The 27,009-nt window shown below is 41.7% G+C and overlaps 1 protein-coding gene, 1 long non-coding RNA gene and 1 other non-coding gene across 8 annotated transcripts in view; 2 read left to right on the top strand and 1 right to left on the bottom strand.

Annotated features, from left to right (window-relative positions):
* The window catches only part of HSD17B12 (hydroxysteroid 17-beta dehydrogenase 12), a 154,279-nt gene that overhangs the window by 114,479 nt on the left and 12,791 nt on the right, over positions 1–27,009 (top strand). For both annotated transcript variants that reach the window (XM_038562982.1, XM_038562981.1), the window contains 4 exons: positions 2,206–2,270; positions 3,117–3,161; positions 18,464–18,498; positions 25,462–25,543. In XM_038562982.1, the coding sequence (XP_038418910.1) occupies positions 2,206–2,270; positions 3,117–3,161; positions 18,464–18,498; positions 25,462–25,543 (227 nt within the window). The remainder of the gene's footprint in view (positions 1–2,205; positions 2,271–3,116; positions 3,162–18,463; positions 18,499–25,461; positions 25,544–27,009) is intronic.
* LOC119864349 lies at positions 13,811–13,916 on the top strand. Its single transcript, XR_005373731.1, has one exon. It is a non-coding gene; the product is annotated as a U6 spliceosomal RNA (small nuclear RNA).
* On the bottom strand, positions 15,996–26,566 carry LOC111090926. Of its 5 annotated transcripts, none has more exons than XR_005373303.1 (4): positions 24,874–26,566; positions 24,497–24,559; positions 16,857–17,563; positions 15,996–16,652 (listed from the first exon to the last, which is right to left on the bottom strand). It is a non-coding gene; the product is annotated as an uncharacterized LOC111090926 (long non-coding RNA). The 5 variants fall into 5 exon arrangements; XR_005373300.1 differs by having other exon boundaries at positions 17,524–17,563; positions 24,874–26,509; XR_005373301.1 differs by having other exon boundaries at positions 17,524–17,563; positions 24,935–26,507.

Raw genomic sequence — 27,009 nt, 5'->3', positions numbered from 1 at the left:
CCCAGATTTAAAAAACAAACAAAAAACCCCCAGCCCAAATCCAGATTTTAAAAGATTTATAATTATACTCTTCAGTTTTCTTTGGCATTTTGAAATAGAGCACTAATATTTCCATTGGCTAGAAAGAAATCTGAAGGCAGAAAATTTTCTAGACCCAGGAGAGGGAATGCAGATGGGGTTGGCTATATGTGTTGGAAATTTTCTTCGATCCGGAAGAACATTACAATTTGGCAAAACCTTTCTTTGAGGATTCTGTTATTTTAAAGTGGCTTTGTAACAAAGATTTTGTTTATTTGTAGCATTTTAGCAGATGCGTTAGTTGTTGTTCTTTCTCTTGGTCAGGCTGTGAGTTAGTCCTTCATAATTCTGTTGGTGGGTGAGGCAAAGGCAAGGGAACATACTGCCTCACGTTTAACTAGTTTAGTCTCAATTGTTGAAAGGTCTTTTATAGACTCCATTCCTTGAGCCTCTCTTGGGCAGAGAACCTGTTGAATAAATTAAAAATGGGTTTGGGCCTGCAGTTATCAATTAGGTTTAGATATAGTCCCTGTTCAAAGGGGCATGAATCATAATTAAGTACAGTTTGCTTTGCCACTGTCCTTTGTTTTCAAATTTTCAGATAAGTTTCAGTGATGTTGTTCAATCCGTCATGACCAAATTGTGCGAGTAACATCTTGAGACTCACGGCCTCAAGTGACTGGCTTACTGCTAAATATAACCCTTATTGATTTATTTCAAACTACTAATTTTGATAGTCTATTGAAAAAGTAACTGTTACTACTGTCAAGTTTATTTGGCACAATTCCTTCTAAGTTTTAGCAGTCTGATCATTTCATCATCTTTTTTTGCTACTGAAACCTTTCTTTTCTAATTCTTTAGTTTTACTAAAAATTGCTACCGGATTTCTGTTTATTATTCAGTTATTACTGATTTTACCCCCCAAACTGAATACTGGATGAAGGCATATGGTGGCTTTAATGGTGGTGGCAAAGAGCCAAGCCTCCGAAGTCACATGTCCAGAGTCAGAGTCCCAGCCTTACTTTGCTCTGTGACCTCTGGCAAGTTATTTAACTGCTGTGAACTTTGGTTTCCTACTATGTAGAAGGGAGATTATAATAGGAACTACCTAATAGGATTGTTATAGTGAGTAAATGTAGATAGAGAAGATTATCCAGTTCAACACTAGTTAAAATAAATTCCAAGATATTTTATGTATTTTTTTGATTCCTGCAAATGTTCCTTATTTGGGGTTTGTCTTTCCAAAGCTAGGGAAAATCATATCTGAGTGTTAATCCTATATCTAGTTGTATATAAATTTTTTTCTTGGCTTCTCAATTGTGTTGTAGTTCCGACCTTAGGTGAGGTGACTGAGGAGAGAAGGTACAGGAGGACCAGAACGTGATCCTTGAGGGCTCATGATGTGGTCAGGATGGATGGTTCACTGGAGACATGTAGCCTGGCCCACTCTCTTGGCCTCCACAAGGAAGCCTTCTCTCACTTCCTGGACAAGGTCAGACCACAGGAATAGGCTCCCATGGCACTGTCCTTTATAATGAAATAATTGTTTCTTTTTGTTCAGTGCCTTTCTCTTGCTGCAATACAATACGTTCCGTGATGCCAGAAACCGCCTTTTCCTTCATGGTGTTTCTAGTTCCTAGTGCATGTGAATGGCAAACAAACACAGGTGTATGGCACATATTTGTTGAATGATTAAACAAACCCTCACATTAGAGATGAAGAAACCAAGATGCATCTCATATGTGACTTATCCCAAGTCACATGCTTTCCCCTTCTAGTAGAGCTCTGGTTTCCAGTCCCCCACACTGCAGTCAGTGCTCTTTGCTTTCTCCCACATTATGAAAATGTAAGTCTAGAGAGGAGATAGACGATATGTACAAGTAGCTATTGCAGAGGCAGAGTACACCCACTCCAGGGGACCAGGGAAATGGAAGCGAATAAAAAGTCCCTTCGTCAAGGGTTGGATGGTAGGTACAGGAAGGGTTTAATGACGGAGAAGATGGTTGAACTATATACTTACACTGATAGATTTTTGGATGCAAGAGTGTGGGAAAAATCACACCAGCCGTCAACAGTATTTAGTTATTGTATGTGTCATTTTAGTCTTGATATTATTAATGTCATTATTTCAAGAAATCTGTGTAATAGAGTATACGTCAGCCAGCTAACGATCTTGTCTTATTTCAGTGAACAACGTGGGAATGTCATATGAGTATCCCGAATACTTTTTGGATGTTCCTGACTTGGACAATGTAAGTCTTTCTTTGCATAGTATGGTAACAAAAAGAATGCATGTGAATATTGGCGAGGCAGTATGGTATACTGGTTCACAGTGTGAACACTGGAGTCCGCCTGCCCGAGGTTCACACTCTGGCTCTTGGGCTCATCTGACTCATCCCTGAGTTACTGGAGATGATCCCAACCACACTTAGTGTCCATTCCCACCTCCATAAAATAGGCAACTTCATAGGGATGTTAGAAGGATTGAATGAGAAAATGTAACCTCATTAGTATAGTGCCAGGTTCAATAAGAACTCATTGTATTATTTTTATTTCTATTTTTATTATATCAAAATAGCTCTGTTTTAAGTATCAGGATTCTAAACATCAATTTAGAAATCATAAATATGTTAATATTAAAGCAATATGGTTGATTCAGGTAAACCTACCAAAATGAAAGGTGTATTCTTGCAGCATGCATCATTCTTTAATGAAAATTAGAAAAGCATGTCATTGAAGAAATATGTGAATTTTAAAAAATTGTTGAGGATCTCAGATTCAATAATTTCTCCTTTTGATATTAGCAGAAAGAAAATAGCATATTTATTTTAGATTTAGTGTCTTTTGCTTCCAGAATTTCCTTAATACATCTACCTTAAACTTTGCATATTAGCATGAATTGCTGCTTTTGGTAGAAAAGTACTATAACACTGAGAGTAAAATAAAATCTGCCTCTCTACCCTGACTCCTATCATTTTCCAGTATTTGTCTCTATGTGGGGAAATACTCTGTGGTTTGCTAGATCACTTACATAAATATCTAATATGGTTCCTTCCATGATCACATGTATATAAAATTATCAATATTTTCTTTTGCAGACCATCAAGAAACTGATTAATATTAATGTTCTTTCTGTTTGTAAGGTAAGCAGCTTCTTTATAAATATGTCATCCTTTTTTGGTTCGTTCTATTTAAAAATCACATGATCACTTTGTTCTCTTCAAACTCCTGTTTTCCACGTAAGTATGTATTCCAGATGAAGGCCGTCTGTTTCCTTATGTCTTCAGGAAGTAGAAAGAGCTGAAGATCCAAAAAATGTATAATTTTGCTTTTTAACAACCGGACAGAGATACCTGGGAGGCTTAGTGGTTGAGCGTCTGCCTTCGGCTCGGCGTGACTCTGGGATCCTGGGATCAAGTCCCCACATCGGGCTCCCTACGGGGAGCCTGTTTCTCCCTCTCCCTGTGTCTCTGCCTCTCTCTCTGTGTCTCATGAATAAATACATAAAATGTATTTTATACACCAAACATATGCAAACAGTGTAGTAGGCCCTGGGACCTCACAAACTAGCTTAGACCAAGGATTGATTGTTATAGAGTTTTCATCTACACACAGTTCTTCACTGATAAATTATTTCCATTTTGTATCCCCTGTGACCATGTAAATGGATGAGTTAAATGTTGGGGTAGTGTGGGGCTGTAATGCAAGAGTGACTGTTATTAGGCACACATGGTTTCTAGTTGGTGGGCATGCTATTTGTATGTGCTACCCAAAGACACCACAGCTAATCATGTGCTAACAGGAAGAATAGGTAGCAAATATGAGCCTCTGAGCACACTTTGTGTGTTAGCAGTCACTAAAAGTAAGGTACTGTACCTTGATTATACATCCTCGCCTAGCAGAGAGTAGTGCCTGAGGCAGAAGCTCCATAGGCAATGCTTCACATTTGAACATACAGCAGTCCCCCTTGTCCCCAGGGCATATGTTCTGAGACTTCCAATGGATGCCTGAGACCGCAGCTACTCCCAGACCCTATACATACATACTTTCCAGTATGGACATACCCATGATACACTTTAATTTATAAATAAGACTCAGTAAGAGATTAACAATAATAGTAAAATGGAATGACTATAACAATATACTGTAATAAAATTTATATGAATGTGGTCTCTCTCTCAAAATATCTGATGGTACTGTACGCACCGTTCTTGTGATGATGTGAGATGGTAAAATGCCTATGCGATGAGATGAAGTGAGAGGAAGGACGTAGGCGCTGTGACCTGGTGTTAGGCTGCTACTGACCTTCTGACGGTGTAGGTCAGAGGAGGATCATCTGCTTCCAGACCGCAGTTGACCTGGGTTGACTGTGGGTAACTTGAAACCTTGGGAAGATAAGGAGGAGCTATTATGGGGCCCCTGGGTGGCCCAGTGGTTGAGTGGCTACCTTCAGCTCAGGGCGTGACCCCAGGGTCTCAGGATTGAGTCCCACATCGGCCTCCTGGTAAGGAACCTGCTTCTCCCTCTGCCTGTGTCTCTGCCCCTGTCTTTGTATCTCTCATGAATAAATAAATAAAATCTTAAAACAAAAAAAAAAAAAAGAAAGAGGGGGAGCCATTGTACTGACAAAAGCCAAATCCATTTTCTTACATACTCGATTTAAGGAAATAAAAAAATACTTCAAAACTATCAGAATTAACCAGATAAATATAAATACAAATGAGAACTTAATTACTAATTTTCACTTTATGGCACAGACTTGATCTTTTTCACTATTGGGAATGTTCAAAGAAAAATTCTCTTTATGTCTTCATGTCCTGAGAAATCGTATCTGTTACCTGCTTTGATTTCAAGTGCAAGGACCCTAAAATCTCATGCCTTGTCCAACTTTTCATGTATGGCTATGCCCATTTCCTTGGGTAATATAATATATATGTTGCTTTTCAAGTGCTTAGGTAATTCCGGTTTGTTTTGTTTTTTTTTAAGATTTTATTTATTTATTAGAGAGAGAGAGGCAGAGGGAGAAGCAGGCTCCATGCAGGGAGCCTGACGTGGGACTTGATCCCGGTCTCCAGGATCACTCCCCAGGCCGAAGGCAGGCGCTAAACCACTGAGCCACCCAAGCTGCCCGGTAATTCAGTTTTTATGTGATCTTATACAATTTTAGCAATATGTGGGTTCACATAAACCAGCTACCAAAACGAAAGCTTCACCGTTGCTGTATGCATACCATGTAACATTTGGTAGCTCGCTACTTAAAGGCACTTCATCCGATTTATATTGTAATATGACAGTTTTATAAAAGAAATAATTACTATGTCTTTTCCACTGTTGTTTTTAACCAGCGTTTTTTCTTACATAAGATTCGGTTTAAGTAAGATAAACTACTAACAAGTGGATCTTTGAGTAGATTTGGAGCAAGATCCAACACACACAAAATGGATGCTTTTAAAACATGGTCGATATGAATAGATCTGTATAGGCTTTTTTTTCTTTAAGGTTTTTTTTTTTATTTATTTGAGAAAGAGTGCTTGTGTGCGTGCGTGCAAGAGAGAGAGAGCGTGAGCAGCGGGGAGGGGCCGAGGAGAGGGAGAAGCAGACTCCCCCTGAGCACAGAGCCCAGGACTCGATCATGACCTGAGCCTAAGACAGTCTCTTGACCAGCTGAGCCACCCGGGTGCCGTCTGTAAGTTTGGAAGGTATTTCCCTTGGCACACCTGTATAAATGTTAACATTCTTCAATAAACTGTGTGAGGTTTCGAGAGATAATTAAATAACTCTACAATTTACTAGTTGTATGACCTTGAACAAATTACCTGCCCTCTGTGCTTCAGTTTTTCATCTGTAAATTAAGGGTGTTAATCTCTTTACCTCATAGAGTCATTTTGGGAATTGAACAAGGTCATATGTGCAAATCTCTTAGAAGAGTACGCAAATCATCGTAAGGCCCCTAAAGAATGTCACTAAATGTTACTTCAGATTTGTAGTAAATATATGCAACCGTGAGTTTATTTTTTAGCAAGCAAAGTGTTTTGTTCAAAATTAACATTCAGGTCTATGATTTGTGGTTTTGCCTTTTGAAATGACTGATGTGTTCTATTGTTTTGATTATCTTTTCTGGAACATCTGGCCAAATGCCTAAAAATAATGAGTGTTAAAACTATGTACATGTATTTCTTAATATATTTTAATGAGTTAATGATGAAAAATATGTTTAAGTGTTTAAACTCGATTTTACAGCGGTGTTAATTCTGATCATTGTAACTCCTGTCAGATGCGTGCAAAGTCTTTACTCTAGATACGTTAGTATTTTCTCCTACAACGTCCTGCTTTTATCAGTGTACTTAAATGTTTGTGTACCTTTGTAATATAAAACCCTGGCCACCTCCGACTCCCAAAAGATGTGTTTTTGGCTGGCAGTCTATAGAACACTAATGATAAAAGGCTGGGGTCTTGACCTTGACCTGTGCGAACCCATCTGCCTGCTGTGCTCCATGGCCACGCCGCATCTGAGCAAGAGCAGGGTGTGATGGTGGTAGCTCCTCATGTCCCTGCTTGAAGATGAGTAGTTCTGGGAGGCATTGTGGATGGAGCCGTTCAAGTCCAGCGCCACGGTATCATACCGCTCAGGTTCTTTAAAACAACAATGAGGTAATAACGAGGCACCAGTCCTAAGATCTGGACAGATTACAAAATGCTTCTCCCACTTCTTCAATCTTCCTCTTCCACTTTCTCTTTTCACGTTGGCATATGTATTTGTTCCCACGAAATGAGTTGGGGGGGCGGGGCATGCTGACTTATTAAACACGTCCTGTCATACCCCACCGTGAATCCTATTACTGGGAAGTGTCACCGCCAGATGAACTGGATAGATAGTCTGAACACGTGTGTGTATAAGCCTGATTTTTGCAAATTAAGTCCCATTTACAAAGCAGTAAGGGAGTTTGCTATTTAAACCACTTGTACATTACGCTAACTAATCATCCTTTAATTTCTCCTTCATGTAAACATGAATTTTCCTGTGCCTTTGTGATGGGCACTTTTAGTGGAAAAACAGTCCAAAACTCTTGCTTTATTCGTCATGGAACCTGATGCATCTGGAGGACAGCCAAGTGGTCTTTGTGCCGTAAACAGGATCTGAGGGGTTGGCATCTCGGTGGCACAGTTGACTAGCGAGTACTCGTTCAGGGGGAGAATGTTTGACTCGAGCAGCGGGAGGCGAGGGTCGTGCGTTGGATGACCAACCAGCGGCCGGGGGGTGGGGGGGACTGAGGATGCGACTGTGCGGGAGCTTGGGTGCCGGGCGCAGGAGGATGGAGAGCCCTGGGAAGCCTAAGAGCAGAAGGAAGGTATGATCCCATGGACCTTTAAAGAGGCGGGTCTGGTGGCAGAGTGACATGGCCTGTGTGTTCCGTGGTGTGGGTGTTTATTTTCTTTGTCCTGAACAAAGGGCCTTCACCTTGATGAGGTTTTCTGTGTGAGGCTCCCAGGTTTATGTCCTTTGGTGCTGCTGTGATTTGCCCTAGGGTGTATTGTCCCTGTTGTGCTTTAGTTGACTGTGTTACGTTCCCAGGGCCAGGGCTGCATTTTCCATAGAAATGTAACTTTTGTTGGGAGCCCCAGGGTAACTTAAAAGAAGATGAAAATTGGTCTGGCTCTAGAATCTTAGAAGATTTTATGGTGGCTGGACATCAGGGGATCTGGGGCAGGGGTGTCTGCCGCCTAATGTCGTAACACGTATACTGAAAAAGGTTTGTACAAGAAAGAGAACAGCGTCTTCTCATCTTCGGGCTGCTCCAAGTTTTATGTCCTCGCCAAACCACGTAGTAGGGAACGGCCGGCTGAGAAGTCACCGTGCCCTGGCCGTCACGGGTTTGTGCCCTTAGTTTGGAGCTGTTTGCTGGGGAAGCCCCCGCAGCTTGTTGTAGGTCCTGGGCCGCTTCGCGAATACTGAATGACCTGGTCCCTTGGGCCAGGATTAGGGCTTGGTCCGGGTGCAGAGGACTCTAAAAGGTCGCTTCTGTTCTACGTGCCAACAGAGGACTAATAAAAACGAGATATCCTGGCCAGAGAAATTGTGGGTCATCCCCGGTGCAGGCTGGTGAGTGGTCCCGGGAAGTCGGGTACTGTTAACCAGAATAGTTCTGACCTTGGAGCCCTGCCACGTGACCCTGGCACCCAGCTTGGCCCTCCCGGCCGCTGTGGGAGACCTGCTTAACGGGAGGTACAGCTGCGAGTGGAAGTCAGCTGGGGAGTTTCTCTGGAGGCCTTGCTGAGAGCCTTGCGGTCTTGCTCTCGGCCTCTGCCGCGTGGGGAAGTGCAGGCGGGAAGAGCGGGGGTGTGGAAGCTCCGAGGCTGACCCGCATAGCAGGGGGGGCACCCTTCCTCTGGGAGAGAGGCCCTACTGGCCAGGGTGTTGGGGGGTTTTTTTAATGTGATTTCAGATGCTTTGTGACTAAAATCCGAGGTAAGTCTTCCTTCTCAAGAGCAGCGTCACTCGGAGCAGAATTGGGGGCGTTTGGAGGTCACTAAGCCTCCAGGTAGCGACCCCGACTCTTCCAAAATGCTGTGGTTTTAGCCTGGGGGGCTTTCCATCTCAGAAGCCCCAGAGTTGGCAAGGGAAACTGGTACTGCGTTGATTGCTGGGGGGGAGTCGTGGTCCCAGGCCTCAGAGGGACTTTAGTGACAGTTTTAGGGTATCTTGAGGCGACCCTACCGGAACAGTATTAGCTGAACTCCCTGCAGTTCCTGCCTGAGGGTGGGACAGCCGGTCCCTCTGGTGGCCCTGACCTGGGGCTGCGGAGGCCCTGCCGAAGAAGGTGGCCGCGGGTAGTGGGCCTGCGTGGGCCTGACCCCCTCAGGAGAGTCCCAGGCCGCCGACCTGACAGCAGAGAGGCCACCTGGGCCCCTGCAGTACCACCCGGAGCCGGGCGCAGGCGGGGGCGGGTAAGCGCAGCCTCCCCTTGCGGCGAGGGCCCCCGAGCTCTGTTGGGTTCACTGGTCGGGGAGGAGTCTCCCACAGGGGATCCCGATTTAGTTTTTCCTTCATCAGATATTCAGGCAAAGTGGGGGCCCGGAGCTCTGGCCACGGGGCCGCGGGAGCCTCCACGCTCGCGGGTGTCCCCTTCGCCCAGCTTCGGCGGCGCGGGGAGCCCGAGGGCCGGACCCACTTTCTCTGTGTTCTCTGCCGCCCCCAGCCCGGGCCTCCCGCCAGGCAGGTCCAGCACGAATGCTTCCGAGTAAATGAATGAGTCAGAAAACGGAAAACCCTCTGTCTTTGGGATAAGGGGCCCACGTACTGTGTAAGGCCGAGCTTCCACCCACGGTCGGCATCTACACTGACGTGAGCGGCGGGAGCGTGGGACCCGCAGGCGGGTGCCCTCCCGGTTCCAGGCGGGGGTCGCGAGCCCGGCCCGGGTGCGTGTGCCCCGCGCGGACCCCGGCGGCTCGGGTCGTGGTCTCGGGATCTGGACACTCCCACCTCGCGTCCGGCTTCCCCGGGGAAGTCTGAGGGGACGCGCGGACCTGACCTGCCGCCCGACGTGAGCGCGGGGCAGGTGGGGGCAGGTCGTCGGGGGCGAGGCCTGCCCCTCCAGGCCCCTGGCCCCGCTGGGCCTGGGCCTGCGCCGGCTGCCGGGCTCCCTCGTGACACCCGCCCGGCCGTCAGGCCTTGCAGTCGGCTCCCCCCGGGCAGGTACCGCCAGGTGCCCGGTCCTCCTCCCACGGAATACCTGCCTGATGGAGTTGAAGGATTAGCACGGTTTTAACCAAATCAGGCTCTTCCATCCCTATGATTATCTAAAATCAAAGCACTCGGAGTGCTTTGCGTGCTTTTGAGAAGCTATTTTTTCCCTGTTATTACTGCTAGGTAGTCCTCCATCGTGCTCAGCCAGAAGTGCATAAGGCTCCGCTCGGCCCACAGCGTAGGTTAGAAACCTGCGGATGGGGGAAAAGCACAGAAGCCCTGGCTTCCTTCTTAACCTGGATTTGCCTTTGGCATGTGACGCAGTACCAGTAGAGGGAGCCCTCTATTAATTTGGAAATCCACGAGAAGGATCTCTGTTAATCTGTCTAATTGGATTTAATTTAGGGATTGTGCTAAGAACGCCTTCCTCCACCCTGCCCCAAGAATTTATGTTAACAACATTGGGAAATTAATCAATTGTAGGAAGGGAGAGAATGACCTTCAGCCCTGACCCCCACCTGGGGCTTTTTAGATGAAGACGTTCCAAGTTAGTCTCCAGAGTCTTTTAATCCATTTTGAAAGTCACTACCATTATGCTCCTAAAAATTCCCAAATAATTGGGTACATTTAGCCCTTAGAGCCTCAGTAACAGGGCTGCTTCAGGCATAACTACAAAATGATGGGTTTGCCAAACCGCATGACAACCACTCTTTGCATAGCTTTCATCTGTGAAAAACGAGTGAGTAGTTGTAGATTGGTTCTAAGGTTCTTCCCAGCTCAAAGCAAAGCTAGTTTATAGGAGAGGTGCCTTCTATGTGGGGGAAAATGTGAAAATCTCTTTGAGAACTTTAGAAATTATTTTCTCCTCCTAAAATCTGTCACTTTTTGAGAAGTCAGCTTATTTGGGGAAAATTTAAGTAATGGAAACGTAGCATATCATAATGCGCTAAACTTGGAAAAGCAGTGTATGGGGGTTTATGTGTTTTTTTAATTTTTGTTTAGAGTTTATAGGTTATGCCTTTAAATTCATTATTATCCGTTGGCGTGCAGCCGTCTTGGTTCTGGAAGGTTTTTTTATTTTTCTTTAGTTCAATTATTTTAACATTTATCAAAATAGAATTTATTATGATAGGAAAAACTTTGTTTTTTTTTATGGTGTGGGGTTGAATTTCAGGTTAATTAATATGTGGTAAGGGGCAGGCCATGGTAAGGAGGGCTGTTAACTTCCATAGACTTAAAACATGATTAAAGAGGAAAATGAAAGAATACCTGGAGACCTCAAAACACTCAAGCTTTTTTTTTTACCTAATTAAGCTTTTGACTACCGCCTACCCCCCAAATCCCCTCTGCATTAAATATTCCATTAGCCATACAGGTGACATTCTAAGAATTTCTAATAAAGTTGTATTCTCAGTGCCAGGGAGCTCAAATTACACAGTTGCTAAAGGAAATGTGTGCTGTGCCATTCCAGCATGACTTCCAATGAGTCACCCTTTAATTCCTCCCAAACAGGCATGGTGTAACATCATTGTCACTTTATGTAATGCTTTTCACTATCAGACTATGATTCTCTAAATTACTGTTAATGATTCCAATTGAAAACTTGTTTAAGGCATTTGTATCTACTTCCTTCTAGTTTGTATGAGTTCGTATTTCAGTCGCTTGAATTCAGATCCTGTTTACCCCACGCAGGTTTCTCTGGGATAAAAGGCAGGGCAGATGTGGACAACGTGGTGATTTGTGATGACCCAATTATTTACATGAACAGCCTGGATCTTGGGGCTTTGCCGAGATTCTAAGGTTAAGTTGTTATGCTTTAAATTCTATTTCTATATAATAACAATGTGGGTGACAATATTTGTTTTCTTATTTTACTAAGTTGTCTTGAATTTTAATCTTCCCGTTTGGGTTTTTGGTTGTCTTTTTGAGCATAATACACTAGTGTTTTCTTTGTCCTGTTCTCTACAGAAACTGACCAAATCCCAGAGGTTACACGATACAAAAATAATTTGCTTCTAAAATAAATCACTTGCTTGTAAAACAATTTGCGTAATTTGTATAATTTGTTTGTATTACAAGTTTAGGGCTTTTGAGTGTAAAATAAAGTTCCTTTCCATGAGCTCTTGATTACTGATACCAGAGAAGTGAAAGAGAAAAAAAAAAATTATTCATGTTAATTTCTTTCAGAAATAACATTATTTGTAGGGGCTTTTCTAATTACAAAAACCATACAAGTGATTGCCGAAAATGTGAGAAAAGTTTAAGAATACTAAGATGGTTACATGTTAATATAACATTTTCAGAGATTTTTTTTTTAAGCCAGCCGATGCATTTTTAAGTCTGGTATCTCAGCTAAATGATCTAATAATCCTGATTTGATTTTTTTTATGAGTTAAATCAGCCTCTTATTTATTTCCTAGCCAGAATATATATAGCTGTGGTAATAAATACCAGTAAATATTTCACTCTTGAGATTGAATATGTGGTATTCCCCAGAAAGACTTCTAAATTGAGCTGTCATTGCTAAAGACTTTCATTTATCTTTGTATATTTGTATACTCTATGGCCAACTTGCATACAAAGTAACACAATATCTAGATGCAATATGATATATATTGACCTTTCTCCCTTTGATTTTAGGCTTCTGGGACTTTTTTTGTGGAAAAGATTGATGAAACTGTCACTAAAATATATATATATATATATGAAATCTTTAAATCCTTTTTTTTTCTGCAAAGATTTGAAGCTCTCATTGTTGGAGAGGTACTACTGCAGCAACTTTTATAACTTTTTAGGAAAGAATTAAATTTAAATTGTCAGCTCTACACTTTTGGAAACGACTTCAACACAGAAGAAAACAAGTCTAGAGATCATGTTTACTGCTACTTTTCTAATATTCTTAACCACTGAACTTACAAGTTATGGTAACTTTATTTTAGCAGTATCTTAAAAGGAACAAAAAATTTCCTGGTACAGCAATTATCACCTGCAGATGGCCTAAAATTAGCATATTGAGTTAACTCCAGAAACAGCTTGTGAGCTGTGAAATGGGAGTTCAGATAGATAGTGAGATTTCACAGAAACGCTTGGTATATGGTATAAATAACCAGATATCAAGATACCAATCGATGCATGCAAAGTAAAATGAGACTACTAATAGCTTAGTTAAAATATCCTATGTAAAACTTGATGTCAAGGAGATTTATTTTGATGTTGAACATGGTGAAGCCTCTCTGCTTATGCATAGAATTTTAAGAATTATTTGTATATGCACATGAAAACAAAGAAGGCTTGAAGTCGAATTTATTATGGCTTATAATCTGATTAGAAGAAAAGAGAATTTAGGGACCCCTGGGTGGCTCAGTGGTTGAGCGTCTCCCTTCAGTTCAGGGCATGACCCCGGGGTCCTGGGATCGAGTCCCACATCGGGCTCCCTGCAGGGAGCCTGCTTCTCCTTCTGCCTGTGTCTCTGCCTCTCTCTGTGTGTATCTCATGAATGAATAAATAAAATCTTTAAAAGAAGAAAAGCGAATTTAAGTATAGATGAAAGCGTTATTAATCAGATTTATAAAAGCATGGCAGATTTCAAGTTAACTTTTCTTAGGCTTTGCGGTATTATTATTTGACAGATCTAAAAAGATCCCATTTTGTGGCAAGGAGAAATAGTTTAGAGCCAGAATTCAAAAGGAGAAGCTAATGAACAATGCAAAAGAATTAACTTTTTCATGAGAGGACTTGATGGATTATTTGGTCATTGGGCATCCAACAAGTATTTCTGGTCCTTTAATACCTAGGTGTCAAAAACACTGCTTCTTCCTTCATCTTTATGTTAAGTTACTTAAACTTGAGGGGTTTTATTTTTGTTTTTTAAGATTTATTTACTTATTTAAGAGAGAGCACACATGCACGTGCGAGAAGGGGGAGGAGCAGAGGGAGAGGGACAAGCAGACTCTGAGCTGAGTGTGAAGTCGGGTGTGGGGCTCTATCCCACGAACCTGAGATATGACTGGATCCAAAACCAAGAGTTAGACACTCAACTGGACTGAGCCACCCAGGAGCCCCTGAACTTCTTGAGTTTTAATTCACGTGTATAAAGAATACATTTTGGTGCTTGCTTCAGCAGCAGTATACTTACTAAAATTGAAATGATATGGAGATAGCATGGCCCATATACAAGGATGACCTAGAAATTCATGCAGCATTCCATAATTTTGATGTTAACTTATTGTGGTAATCCTTTCGCAGTATATACGTATATCAAATCATTATTCTGTAGAGCTTAAACTAATACAGTTTACATCAGTTATATCTTACTAAAACTGAGAGGGGAAGGATATGTTTTGAACATGTCTGTACATCAAAGACCATCCCACAAATATTTAATATTTACCTATTAATGTAGTTTTGTAAGTAAGATTCTATCTTACAGGGTTTTATTTTGTCTCTGTGGATAATTGTTTTTGCCATTCAGAAAGGAAACATTTAATGTATGACATGCACACAGTGTAAGGAAAAAATAGCTCCCCATGCATGCATTTGTATTTCTTCAATATCCCAGCTAAAGTAATATTTCTTATTGGATATATTTAGGGATGTAAATTTATATCTTGGAAAAAATCTAAATTGAACTTTACAATTCTGCACAACCACTTGTTCATAGCCATATAGTTCTGGGTTCCCTGGTCAGAATAAAAGAATCTATCGACAGGTTTTGTAGACTTCCCTGGTAGCTTTTCAGGGTGATCACTGGCTACAAATCCCATCCTTTCCTTTTGTGTCGGGGGGCCAGTCATCGCTACCCCAGTGAACTCCACTTAGCTAGTCTTCAGTTAACAAGTCTCATTTCCTCTTATAGATGCGTGCACATGTGTACACGTGCATGCACACATACACACAAGCAGGCACGCATGCGCACATCCCTGCCATGGGGCGAGAACAGTCTATTGTCAGTCTCCTTATTCTGTTTCTGGTGATCCCAGGACTTGGAGGACCAAATGATCGCTTCTCTCCATGGAGTGCTTGGGGACCTCATACGTTAGCTAAGCATTATGGTCCCCTGATGAAATGTGCTAAATAAAAAATGTTTTCAGGTGTTGCTAGGAATGCACCTAACCGAGGCTTACGATACAATGCTTCACAACTGTTGATATACCTGAAGTACGTCAGTTTGTGTGAGCGTGGGAAACTGTCCATGATGTAGTATGATATGCAGGTTGCATGACATCTATCACAGGATGCACGTGAATTTCTTTATAAACTCCATTCAACAGAAGTTTCTTTAAAATCCATCAGTTCTATGGCGGACATTGTAGTTTCTTGCAGCTGCTTGACTTTGTATTCTATTCCTTCAACTGTAATATTTTTTCTGCCTGATGAATTCCTATTTATTCTTTCAGAACTTAACTGAAATGCAATCTGTGAAGCTCTAGACCTGATTCCTGAGACATAACTAGTTTTTCTCCTAAGGTTTAGTGCTCTCTGTTCTTACCTCTATTGTCCCACTAATACTATGTCTTGCAATGATTTGTTTCTACGTACGTCTGTTCTCCAGCTAGGTAGTGAGCTCCTGTCACCCAGCCCAGGTTCAAGTATATCACGTGGCCTCGACTAAACAAGAGAATGTCTCTTTATTACCTCAGGTTGCTCAGGCCATAAGTTGATAAACATAGAACATTTTGAGAGCCCTGAGAGCTCTTTTTTCTCCTGGGTTTGATAAAGTAATATCCACTGTATTTTGTGATTGTAGTTCTTTAACTCAATCATATGATTATTAAGATATTTTTTAAAACTTCATTGAGGGACAACTGTGTGGCTCAGTTGGTGAAACATCTGCTTTCATCTCAGGTCATGACCCCGGGGAACTGGGATTGAGCCCCATAGCTCCCTGCTCCGCAGGAACCTGCCTCTTCCCCTCCCTTCCCCTCTGCTCGTGGTCTCTTTCTCTCTCAAATAAATGAATAAAATCTTTTTAAAAACTTCACTGAGAGGCAGCCCCAGTGGCCCAATGGTTTAGCGCCGCCTTCAGCCCGGGGTGTGATCCTGGAGACCTGGGATCGAGTCCTGCGTCAGGCTCCCTGCACGGAGCCTGCTTCTCCCTCTGCCTGTCTGTCTGTCTGTCTGTCTCTCTCTCTCTCTCTCTGTCATGAATGAATAAATAAAATCTTTTAAAAAAATAAATAAAAAATAATAATAAAAAAATAAAAACTTCACTGAAGAATAATTTATAAACCAATAAAATTCATCCACTTTCAGTATATAATTAAAGGGTAAATAAATTCACAAAGTTGTGCATTTATCACTGAATCCAATTTTAGAAAAATTCCATTACCCCAAGAAGATCCCAACTGAGGTATTCTTAAGTACTGATGGAATGATGGAACTGTCCAGAAACTTGTGTTGTGGGTTGAACTTGATGATCTCAAACTTTATCATTGTTTTTGGCTCTGGACTGTGTTGGATACAACATATGTACAAGAGGCCTGCATACTTGGTGGTGCTGCATCCTGAAAGAAGAGTATGTGGTGGCAGTAAGGGATGTTGATTTCTCTTCAGAGGCTTGCTCTGTGACAAGCTCTGTGCTGGGTCCATTATATACATTACCTCATTTGAGATTCAAAATATAAAAACCTATGTTGTGTAAGTGTCCTTTGTTGAATCCATATGCACTCTGCAGAAAAGGAAGTAACCCCAGGTCACACCGCTAGTAAGTGGAAGGGCTGGGATTTGAACGGGGCCTGCTGTGTACCACACTTGTCGGAACATTCAGTAGCTATATGTTGAGCAATTACTGTGTGCTCCCATAAGAAGGCACATCTTGGGAAGCATGTAAGAAGTTCGAAGAGTTATTTAATTTGAAAGGATCAACTCTGAAATCAGCTTTTTCTCTGCCTTGGCTCCATCCAGTTTGGTTCGAGGCTCTGAGGGCATATCTTGAATCAGGTCAGCAAACCTGAAGAAGAGAAGAAACAGAATCATGTTGTAAAAATTATAAAATAGTGAGGCCATTTGGGTTGTCAGCATAATCTCTGGTTGGGTTTGCTCTGAGGATTATTTCATCTTTAAGTCTTAAAAACCTAACATTACTTGGTTTTCGTCAACACAAACGGTCAATTTTTATTAGAGCAGTGGTTTGGCTGCTCTAACAGAGACCTACCGGTGGCTTAAACAAAATTGAAATGTATCTTTCTCTCAGATAAAAAGCTGGGTAGGTAATCAGGGTTTGGCAGGGTAGTTCCCCAGTCATTAGGGATCCTGCCTCTGCATCTCGTTGCTCAGCCACCATTATCACACGGCTCTTATCTTGGGGGTTAAGTGGGTTGTTTTAGCTCCTTGTACCACGGCTACATTCCAGCCATCAGGAGGAGGAATGTGTAAAGAAGAGGATGTGTGTTTTTCTCTCCTTTAAGGCCATGATCAAGAAGTTGCAGGTGTTACTTCTGATCACATCTCACGCTGTAGAATATAGTCATAGAGCACATGCCCCTCATTCTGTGAAGATGAGCTTATTAACATGAAAAACGTAGACTTGTACATAAGAAGGAGGGAGACATGGGATGCTTTAGGCCAAATGCTTTCTCATGGCTTCTTCTTTTTTTTTTTTTTTTTTTTTAATCTGGGCCCTTAGATTCAGTCAAATCCAGAAATTTCTGTTGACATGATTCCCCTAGGCTTTGAAGACACTTCTTTGTTTCGAAGTTGGCAGTGTGTCAGTTTGTCTTCCATGATGCAGTATCAGTTTGAACTTGTTTTTCCCGGAAAAGTGTATGCAGCAGCTCCCAGCTTAACATCTGGGTTGGGAGCACTTGCATAGCAGATTTTACCTTGGTAAAGCTGAATACATTTTCTTTCTTCAAAATATTTCTAGGAAAAAAAAAATTATTTTCTCATCAGAGTACTGTTTTCATTAAGACATACTACTACTATTCAAGACAAAAATGCTTAAAATTCCGGTGTTTGGCATACATGCCAACTTTTCTATGACAAAGCAGCATTGCTTCTTAGAAGATTAACGGTACCTGCAAATCAGGAATTCATGTTCTGACCTCAGTACTTAACTATGATGTGGCCTTGACTAAGCTGGTGGATGTCTTACCTTTTCTCACTTAATAATATCTTACACAGAGTTTAGAAGTAGCCTCTCTCTCATATTCAGTGTATGTCCTCAGCAATTATTATGAGGCCCTTTGAGAATGCAGGTGTCACTTTTTTGTCATTGGTTACGAGAGATCATGATAACCTTAACTTTCTTCAAGGGTGTGTTTTACTCACAGCTAGCTAGGCCAACAAGAGGAAGATACACTTAACATTTGCCAAGCTGTCACTTTATGACATTCTTCTAAAGTCTCTTTTGATAGGAAAAGATCATTGGAGTGTTTAAGATTAGAAATCTTAAGTAATCTTGGTTTGCAGATATTTGTTTTGATAAAGTATGTCCTTTTCCAGGAGGACATTTTGGGAGATCTCACTGTAAGTCCTTAATTATTTGAAGATCTCTGTGCCAGTATTACGTTTAAGGCAAGGCCAATTTTAGCCAAGTGTACTGAATGTATCCCCAGTGTTATCTCCAGCGATTTCATCTGATTCCTTTTTATGCACTCTTGACACAGCCAAATTATATAGAGTATATAAAATAAACTGCTGTCTGTAGAGTGGTGAGTGGTTTCGTGATTCCCTTCTGTTTTGAGTGGGTGGCTTCTCTCCACTCTTTATCTGTTGCTTGCATTCTCAGCCATCACGAATGTTTTGTTTTCTCTTTTGCAGATGACACGACTGGTGCTGCCCGGCATGGTGGAAAGGTGAGTCACGAGCTCTCACACAAACACTAGAGAGACAGCTCATGATTATTTATAGGGAGAATCCTTTCTTTGCAAAATTCATTAAAGTGACTAATGAACCTATCCTCCATGTCTTAGCAACAGAGTAATGTGCCTGGCAAGTCACACGATGGAGCATGAGTCATCTGGTGGTGGAGGCCTTTTCCACCGGATTCCCTTTTTATTTCTCTCTCCAGGGTTGTGGTGGTTCCTTTAGATCAGGATTAAAAAGTCTGCCTGAGTCACCATCACCAACTCAATTGCCTGCTATTCTGAGGGGGCGGACAGAGTTCCTGGGGTATTCCTGGGAATGCCTTCTTAAAGCTATATGCTCTCAGAACTACAATCAGTGGAGTTTCACAAAGCAAGACCCCATCTTCTTGGGGGGGAGGGTAGTTCTTAACGGATAAATGGGCATATGAAGAACTTAGGCATGTTCTACAATGGTTATAAGATGTCAAACCCACCCTTGGAGCACAAACCTGCACCATGGAGCCCCATGTGTGTTCTAGTTTGAGTTGGGTTCCACTAAGATATGCTAGATATCTTCATTTTCATTGAGAAATGTGTCGTAGAGTTTCTTCTTGAAATAGCATGAAGTGTAAAATTGTAATTAAGCTCTGTCTCTCCCTTGGAAAAGCCTGAATGATGTCTAGGCTTTCAAAGGAAACCTGTTGAAAAGATCTGGGCTTACATCTTGAGCTGGCTTGATCATTTGCTAAATTTAGGGCTTCACAGTCATCCTTCTCTGCAAAACAGTTTTGAGTTTGGAAGAGATCCAGAGGAATCACAGCTTTGGAAAGGGCAAAGCCCAAAGACCCTACCTCTGTGAAGAAGCCTCTATGACCAGCTTCAGGCAGGGCTTACAGCTATTTATTGAATACCGATTATGTGCCAAGTATACAAGGACGTGATGTGTGTGAACTCATTTACCTTTGATAGCCTCCCACCACTGTACAGAGTTGAGGAAGCGAGGTTAGGAATCCATTTTGCTTGGCATCTGCAGAGACTGGTTGAGAAACTGCTTCTTTGCAGTCTTTGTTTGTAATTCCATTTTATATGAAGTTTGGTATATTTCAATTCCTTTAGTAAGATTTCCCTTCAAACCCTGACACTGCTTCGAGTTGGTCAACAGTGGGAATGTGCCCCCGATGGTCCAATGTGGAAATGACAAACTGATCAAAGGAGACAAAATGGTAAATTACAGAGAATTGGGGCTGACAGATTAGAACTCAGAAGGGATGAAATTTTGGCCATCATCTTAACCCAGTTTGATATCTGCCAGTGACTTGGTGTTAATTCAGGACAGTGAATCCATCTATTAAAAACAAAATACTTATAAGCCACAGAAGTATTGGAAAAGGAATTTTTAAGTAAGTTGGTGAAAACCATATCAAAAGAGATGATGGTTGTGAAGTAATCTTGCAGATCATAATGGATTTCAATAGTCATAGAATTTTAGTACTTTAAGTAATTGAAACCAGCCCCTCCCTTATTTGATAGACAGAAAGTTGGAGTCCCAAAGAACTGGAGTGCTGTGAAGCTTCATAATTAGTAAATGATACAGACCTAGGGTGCCAGGAACCTCACTCCTATCTCTAGAGACCTAGCAGCCATGATCGCAGTCATAGCTGGAGCATTAGATAAGAATGCAAAGAAGGGGATCCATTCATTCAGCAGGCACTAACCGAGCAGAGTTTATCATGGAAGATGAACTGGATCTTTGCCTGTAGGAAATCAGGTTGATTTAGACTAAGGTTGAGAAATGATCTGGTGGGAAGCCATCACAGGCTGTAGCCTGAACCTGACACCATGAGGGTGACTGTGGCACTTGCTAAGAACTAGTAAGAAGGGGAAGTGGACTTTGTGAATCAGTATTTTGGTTTGGGAGAGGAGGGGACAGCGGTGCCCACTCAAAGGAGTTACTAGTTGTGTTCATTAAGGTAGGCTGAGTGCTAGAAGAGACCATCCCAAGATCTCAGTGGCTTAACACTCTAGAGGTTAGGGGTTTTTTTTCCCCCTGATTGCTGGTACACAGCCGGTGTGGATCAGTGGTTGGGCTTTGCTCTACCCCGTCAATCAGGGATCTCAGACTCCTTCCACGTAGGGGCTTTTCTTCCCCTGGGCTTTGTAGTTTTCTGCTGTATTTTCTGCATCCAGCTAGCAGATGAGGGAAGAGAGAATGAGGATGGTTTTATGGGAGGTTTCTTGGGCCAGGCCTGGAAATGGTGTACATCACTGCTGCCAACAGTCCATTGTCCAGAACTCAGTTGCAGGCTACGACTAACTGCCTAGGAGTCCAGGAATGTTGTTAGCCGTGTGCCCAGGAGGAGAGGATCATCTGCAAGTGATTTTAGTATAGCCTGCCCTTTACACCATCCTTAAATGGTGTATTTCCTATGGTTGGTTTCCATAGGAGTCATATTTCCATTGAGTAAAACGGAGTCCTTTATAAAGATCCTTTGTTGTTGTTGTTGTTTTTCCCCTTTCACTGATTTCTACCTCTGATGTATAAGATTTTCCAAACCCTCTAGAACGATAGCCTAAAGCCAACTGACTATCACTAAACAAGTATCTATAATTAAACTAAGGTATTATTACCACAGAAGTAGAAAGTGCATAATTACATTATAGAGGAAACTTGCTCTTTCCACTTCTCTGGAATTATAAACATTGTGTACAGCTGGAGCCAGGAGGTGGTTGCCATAACAACCATGGAAAAGCTAAAAATAGCCCCTTTCATACTGTATTGCTTAAGGTGGAATTATGACATGTTATGGTGTTTTAGGGCAGGCAGTTCTCTTTCATGTGGGAAATGTTTGCAAACTTCTTCAGCAAAGCAGGATTTGTATAATGTATTTGGATTGCTGGTTCTAATTATATGTCTGACCCCTGTGTTCCAGGATTCTTCTCTGACATAGAACTCTGTTTTGATATGTTTCTCAGTCTTGAGAGTCTGTTAGAGAATTGTCTGTACCAATTTCAGTGTTATGTTTAAGCTTAAAGAAAAATAAATAAATAATGACCCTCCAGGAAGAAATGGACACAGGAAGGATCATCATGGAGTCTTTTCTGCAGTCTCCCCTGTCTGCCATCAAACTCCGTATACAGTTAGCTTCCCGTGTTGGAGCTGACCCTGTGTTCCAGTCCTTCACGGCAGCGCCCCCACCCCCGCCCAGCCCCCATCGCAGGGCAGTGCCGAGGTTACCGAGGAAGGCGGAAATCAGTGACTTATTCAAAGGAGACCTAGCATTTCCTCTATGACAATAGTATTTTTATAGAGCTGTGGACGAGGACCCTGCAACAGCTTGATGGAATAGTGGGGGCACTTATGGGAAAATAAAGGCCTGGCCAGTTTTTTTTATCCAGGTGACAATTAAGGAGAGTATTAGGATGGGGTTTTCACAGGTCTGAGGGAGTTCTACTGCAGACCATAGCGATAGGAAGCCACAAATACCAGATACTGAATTTTGTAGGGTTGGATGAGTTTCACGTTTGGCTGGTGAAAGGGCAGTAATTGCAGAGAGTGTGTTTCTGTGGAGAGGTGCTTCCTTATCAGCAGTGGTGTTTTCTGCTTTGCTTTTGTGGTATTTTAGTTCTGGTAGATCCTCAGTAATGTGTACCACTGAGACACCATCGTGTGGCTGTTAGCAAGTAGGCAGTGTGATGAATTAAGAATGTTCTATCACAGAAAATATTACTTGAGTTGTTTATTTGGGTATTTGTCATAACGGGCTGGGAAGTGTGCTGAAGTATGAGCAACATGAGTCTTCATTATGGAACTTCAGCAAATATTGTTAATGTACCTTCCAATCTTAGAATTGCTCCCCAAGTCCCCAGAAAATGAGAGATTAACTAAGGTTCGGTTTTATGTTTGTTTTCGTGTGCAATTAAGCACAAGCCCATTTTGTCCTTCTGCTTGATATAACAGAGCTGTCATGAGTCTGCCTCTGCCATGGAAACTGGTTTGACGTCACTAATTCTGCTTAGATGGAGGATTAGAGCCAGACAAAGTAGTTGATTTTAAAGACGAGTCGTTGTGCCTCGCGGTCCCAAGTGTTCATTCCCATCCCTACGTGAGGAATAGAGACCGCACACGGTACAGGGATGGAGACAGCTGCACCAGCGTGTTGTTTATGATTCAGACAAAACTAAGTTGAATATTATTATCCTTGGAGAGAAAGAGAATTCTGTGCTAGTGTGGGTGTGGGAGGAAGGTTTTTGCTAGACAAATACGTGTGCTTCTTGTTAGCACAGAGTTTTCGTAGAAGGGGTGTTTCTCCGCTGTCATTATGATACAATTATAAATGCTCTCCTTTTATTTCCTCAGGTCTAGTGGGCTCTTGCTTTAGACTTCATTGGTCTCGGGTTTGTGTAATGTATTCTAGAGTGTTTGAATAACGTTCCCTCAAATTCTGACTATTCGCTAATTCAAACTCTACCTCCTAGAAATTTTATTTGGAATAGAGTATTTGAGAAACAAAGATCTTAGTTCCCTCAAAGGAACTAAACAGTTCAAAGGGCATACCTGCATAATTGTGGCATATTTGATCATTAGTCTATTATTTTTTAAAACAGGTAGTTTTTATTGCCTTTAAATAAATTTTCCTTCATTGAAATCATTGCTTTGGTAAGTGAAGTTTTAAAAGCGTGTGTTAGTAAGATCAAGATTTAATTTTTAAAATGTATTTGGTAATGTTAAACTTTAATTTTGGAAGACTTTTAAAATGCATTTCACTTGTGAGGAATGAAATTTAAAATATTAAGATTTTTGTTCAAGGGCACATGCAACCACCTCTGCCAATCTGAGTATAATAGAGCACATAATCCAGCTAATAAAACCAGCACTGATATAATACAGCTTCAGTGAAGAACATTATCATCTACAACTACTCTAAACTAGCTTTTTCTTCATCTGTTCCAAATGAGTGAGGCCATAGCAATTCCCGGTTACATGAGAAGAGGTTAGAGCTCAGGAGGGGGTGCAACTTATCAGGATTTGGGGTTACTTCTCAGAAAGTATTCTGTGTTGCAGAAGATCCCATAGCTCTCTTAGCTTTCACTTGGTTGGAATTTACTCTGAGCTTACAGGTGGCACCTTATAATATATCATAAATACATTTTTATCTTTTTCACGTTTATTGAGATCTATGTCACATACCATAAAAACCACCCATTTAAAGTGTACAATTTGGTGGTTTCTAGTGTGTTCACAAAGCTGTGTAGCAATCACCACAATCTAATTTGAGAACATTTTCAACACCCTAAAAAGATAAAGATATTTTAAACATCATAAATTAATACTCTGTTAAAAGTCTCCAGTAACAGAAATGGCTTTTAGTCCATTTTGATCGGAGGAGTTTATCACAAATATAGATAAAATCAAAATCTTAGATATTCATTCCTAATTACTAGCTTTTACCTTAGAGTGACTGGGTTCTAACTCCTGAGAGACACTCTTACTCTCTTACCCCTATTTAAAAACAAAAGGCTTTTCTGTCTCTTGAGATACAAGCAAAACATACCAGAATGATATAATCAACACATTCCCTAAATATTTCCAACTTCCCTTAAAACCGTAATATTACATTTTTTAATTTTAAATTTGATTTCAATGACCAAAATGTGAGTGGATTTCACTGCCTAGGAACGTTTATGTTACTAATAAGGACTTGGGTTCAAAAATAAAAACAAAGACAACAGTTTGTTTCCGGTAACACAGGAAGCTGAGGGTCCAGACTTCGTTTGTGGCATCTCGCCTAGAGGCTGGCAGATGGACTGGGTGACCTTTTGGGATTATTTCTTTTCAGATTTATGTCTAAAATAACTTAGATTCCATTTAATCATGTTTCTTTTATTATTTTGCATAAAACAGGCCTATATAGATCTTGTTAAAAAAATATGAAAAAAATAGGTCTTGGAGGAGGTAAATTCAGAAAAAGAACAAAGGGAAGCTGAGTTGAAAGGAAAGGAACCTCACCTGGAGGCTGGGAGGTAGGTAGGGTTGTTCGCAGTAGCTGAAGGGGACATCCCATCCTCCAGCCTGAGAAGAAAGGGGAGAGTTGGCCGTTAATTCTGTTTAAAATTCCTAAAACCCTAACTCCACACTTCAGGCAACCCTTTTGCCCTTATGTGCTTGCTAATAACGGGTATTTTACAGCATTGCTTTCCTCCAGTTAATTTTCATTTATTAGTAAAATTAGTATTTCCTATAACTCTCTGACTTTCAGCTTTCAGAAGTCACTAGAAGTTATAGTAGAAATTGAGCTTCGCCTTTTAGCAAAGAATATGGTTTGATCACCTATAGAGTTACATAATTTTATCGTCAGCTCTTTGTTTAGCGCCTGAATATCTAACCTGAAGGAAGCAGGAGGGCAGAACCTAGCCATTCACTCGCGCCAGTGGCTTTATTAAGCACCTGTTACGTGCTCAGGACTGTGCAGGGTAGTTTTGAGGAAAAGCTGAAGACAAAGACTATGATGTACAGAAACTTATAGTTTTGTTGAGGGAGAAAAACGTGCGAAACATGTGAAAAACACATGTGATGATTAAACAGGACAGCAAGGCAGTATGTGACGGCAGGCCAAAATAAAGGTGCGCAAGGACTATGAGAGTGTTTCTAAAAGCGAGGATTCTTGGTGAAGCGGCCAGAGGAGACCTCCTACAGGAGCGATCGACTGAGGAGACTGTGGCTCTGATCTGGTCATGCCCTGGATTACTAACACAGGAATGAGCTCATGGCAAACAAGAGCTATTTTTAGTTGATTGAGTTATGCCTCATTCACTGACCACGGATATCAGGTGCTGATGAAAGGCGCGGAGAGATGTGTGTTAGAAAGACAGCTCTCCTCTTCTGTTTAAAATCATTCTGTATCTCCATCTGTAATTTACAAACCATCGTATATATGATTTCATTCGGTTTACTTGGTGCATTTTCCTTTTTAGGTCTAAAGGGGCAATTCTGAACATCTCCTCTGCCAGTGGCATGGCCCCAGTCCCACTGTTGGCCATCTACTCTGCAACCAAGGTGAACAATTTTTAGTGAATCATGTCAGAATAAGAATGATGAGTACTATTCAGTCTGAGAAATAAGCATAGAAGCTTCTTGAAGTTCTCTTCTTGGCTGTTTTCAAACAGACTGGGAAGGAAAGGGGTGGGACGCCAACATCCCAGATCCACAGATGCTTTATTCTTCTAATAGTTGACTGGTTTTAAAACCGATTCAGGCATACCTCGGAGTTATTACAGGTGTGGTTCCAGACCCCCACAGAAGCACGAGTGTCACAATAAAGCGAGTCAAATGAGTGGTTTGGTTTTCCAGTGTATATAAAAGTTATGTTTGCACTCTGCTGTAGTCTATTACGTGCGCAACAGCATTGTGTCTACAAAAGCAGTCTATATATTGTAATTAAAGAGTACTTTATTGCTAAAAAATGCTGTCATCTGAGCTTGCGACATGTGGTAATCCCTGAACACAGATCACCATAACACATATAATAATAATGAAAAACTTGAAATATTGTGAGAATTGGCAAATATGACGCAGAGCCAAGAAGTGAGCATGTGCTGTTGGAAAAATGCTGCCGACAGATTCGCCTGCTGCAAGGTTGCCACAAACCTTCAGTTCTGTAAGCACAGTCTGTGTAAAGTAGGCAAAGCAAAGTGCAAGGGAACAGGGTATGCCTGACTGTGCTTTCCGCAGAGAGCTCACTGGCCCAGGCCAGCTCTGTTGACCAGAGCGTGAGGCTTATGACTGGGGATTTGGTTTGTGAATGAGTCAGCTTCCTCCAGCAGAAGTTCCAACTCTGCCGAGCCCAGAGGAAGAATTTGCAGCCAGTCAGGACGTAACTTCACTCAGTAGGTGCAAGGTAGCCCGGGTGAGAGTGTATTTTGCCACTTACTCGGAATCCTGGGTATTTATTGTAACTACAGGAGTGAGACCAGAGTTTTCTAGAACTCTCTGTAAGATGTCATAATTGTATACTATGTCACGACTCACGTCTTCACATTACTAGTAGGAAATGTTATTTAGGATACATTTCCTGCTGCCTACAGGTCCATGGCGCCTTATACATTGTTGAGGCAAAGGATACATCCCTGAAATGAAAAGGACCATTGGGATGCTGAGATTAAACCAGCTTTGAGGGGGAAATGAGCAAAATATAATATGATAAGAACTTCCAGAGCAAAATGCTTGCCTTCTTTTTCACTTGGCTCTTTGTCCGCTGGAAAAACCGGGGGGGGGGGGGTAGTCAAAACGGACACCATGTTTCTTGTGGTGGTTGTTGGACCCTCTCACCCTGCTCTCCATGGGCACATGATTAATTGGGTCCTAGTGGAGTCATTATTGATACTTTGCATTTTAAGCCTGAGTTGAGTCCATATTTGAAGAATGATACATTATATTTTACAAATAGATTTAAAACTGTACTATCAGAGGATGGGCTGTCACATTCAAACCTGCACTTCTTGGATCTTGCCATCCCAAAGGAC

Source organism: Canis lupus, chromosome 18 (genome assembly GCF_011100685.1).
Source record: "Canis lupus familiaris isolate Mischka breed German Shepherd chromosome 18, alternate assembly UU_Cfam_GSD_1.0, whole genome shotgun sequence".
Taxonomy (NCBI): domain Eukaryota; kingdom Metazoa; phylum Chordata; class Mammalia; order Carnivora; family Canidae; genus Canis; species Canis lupus.
Note: the sequence above shows the minus strand (reverse complement) of the source record. Positions and strands in the feature narration are given on the sequence as shown.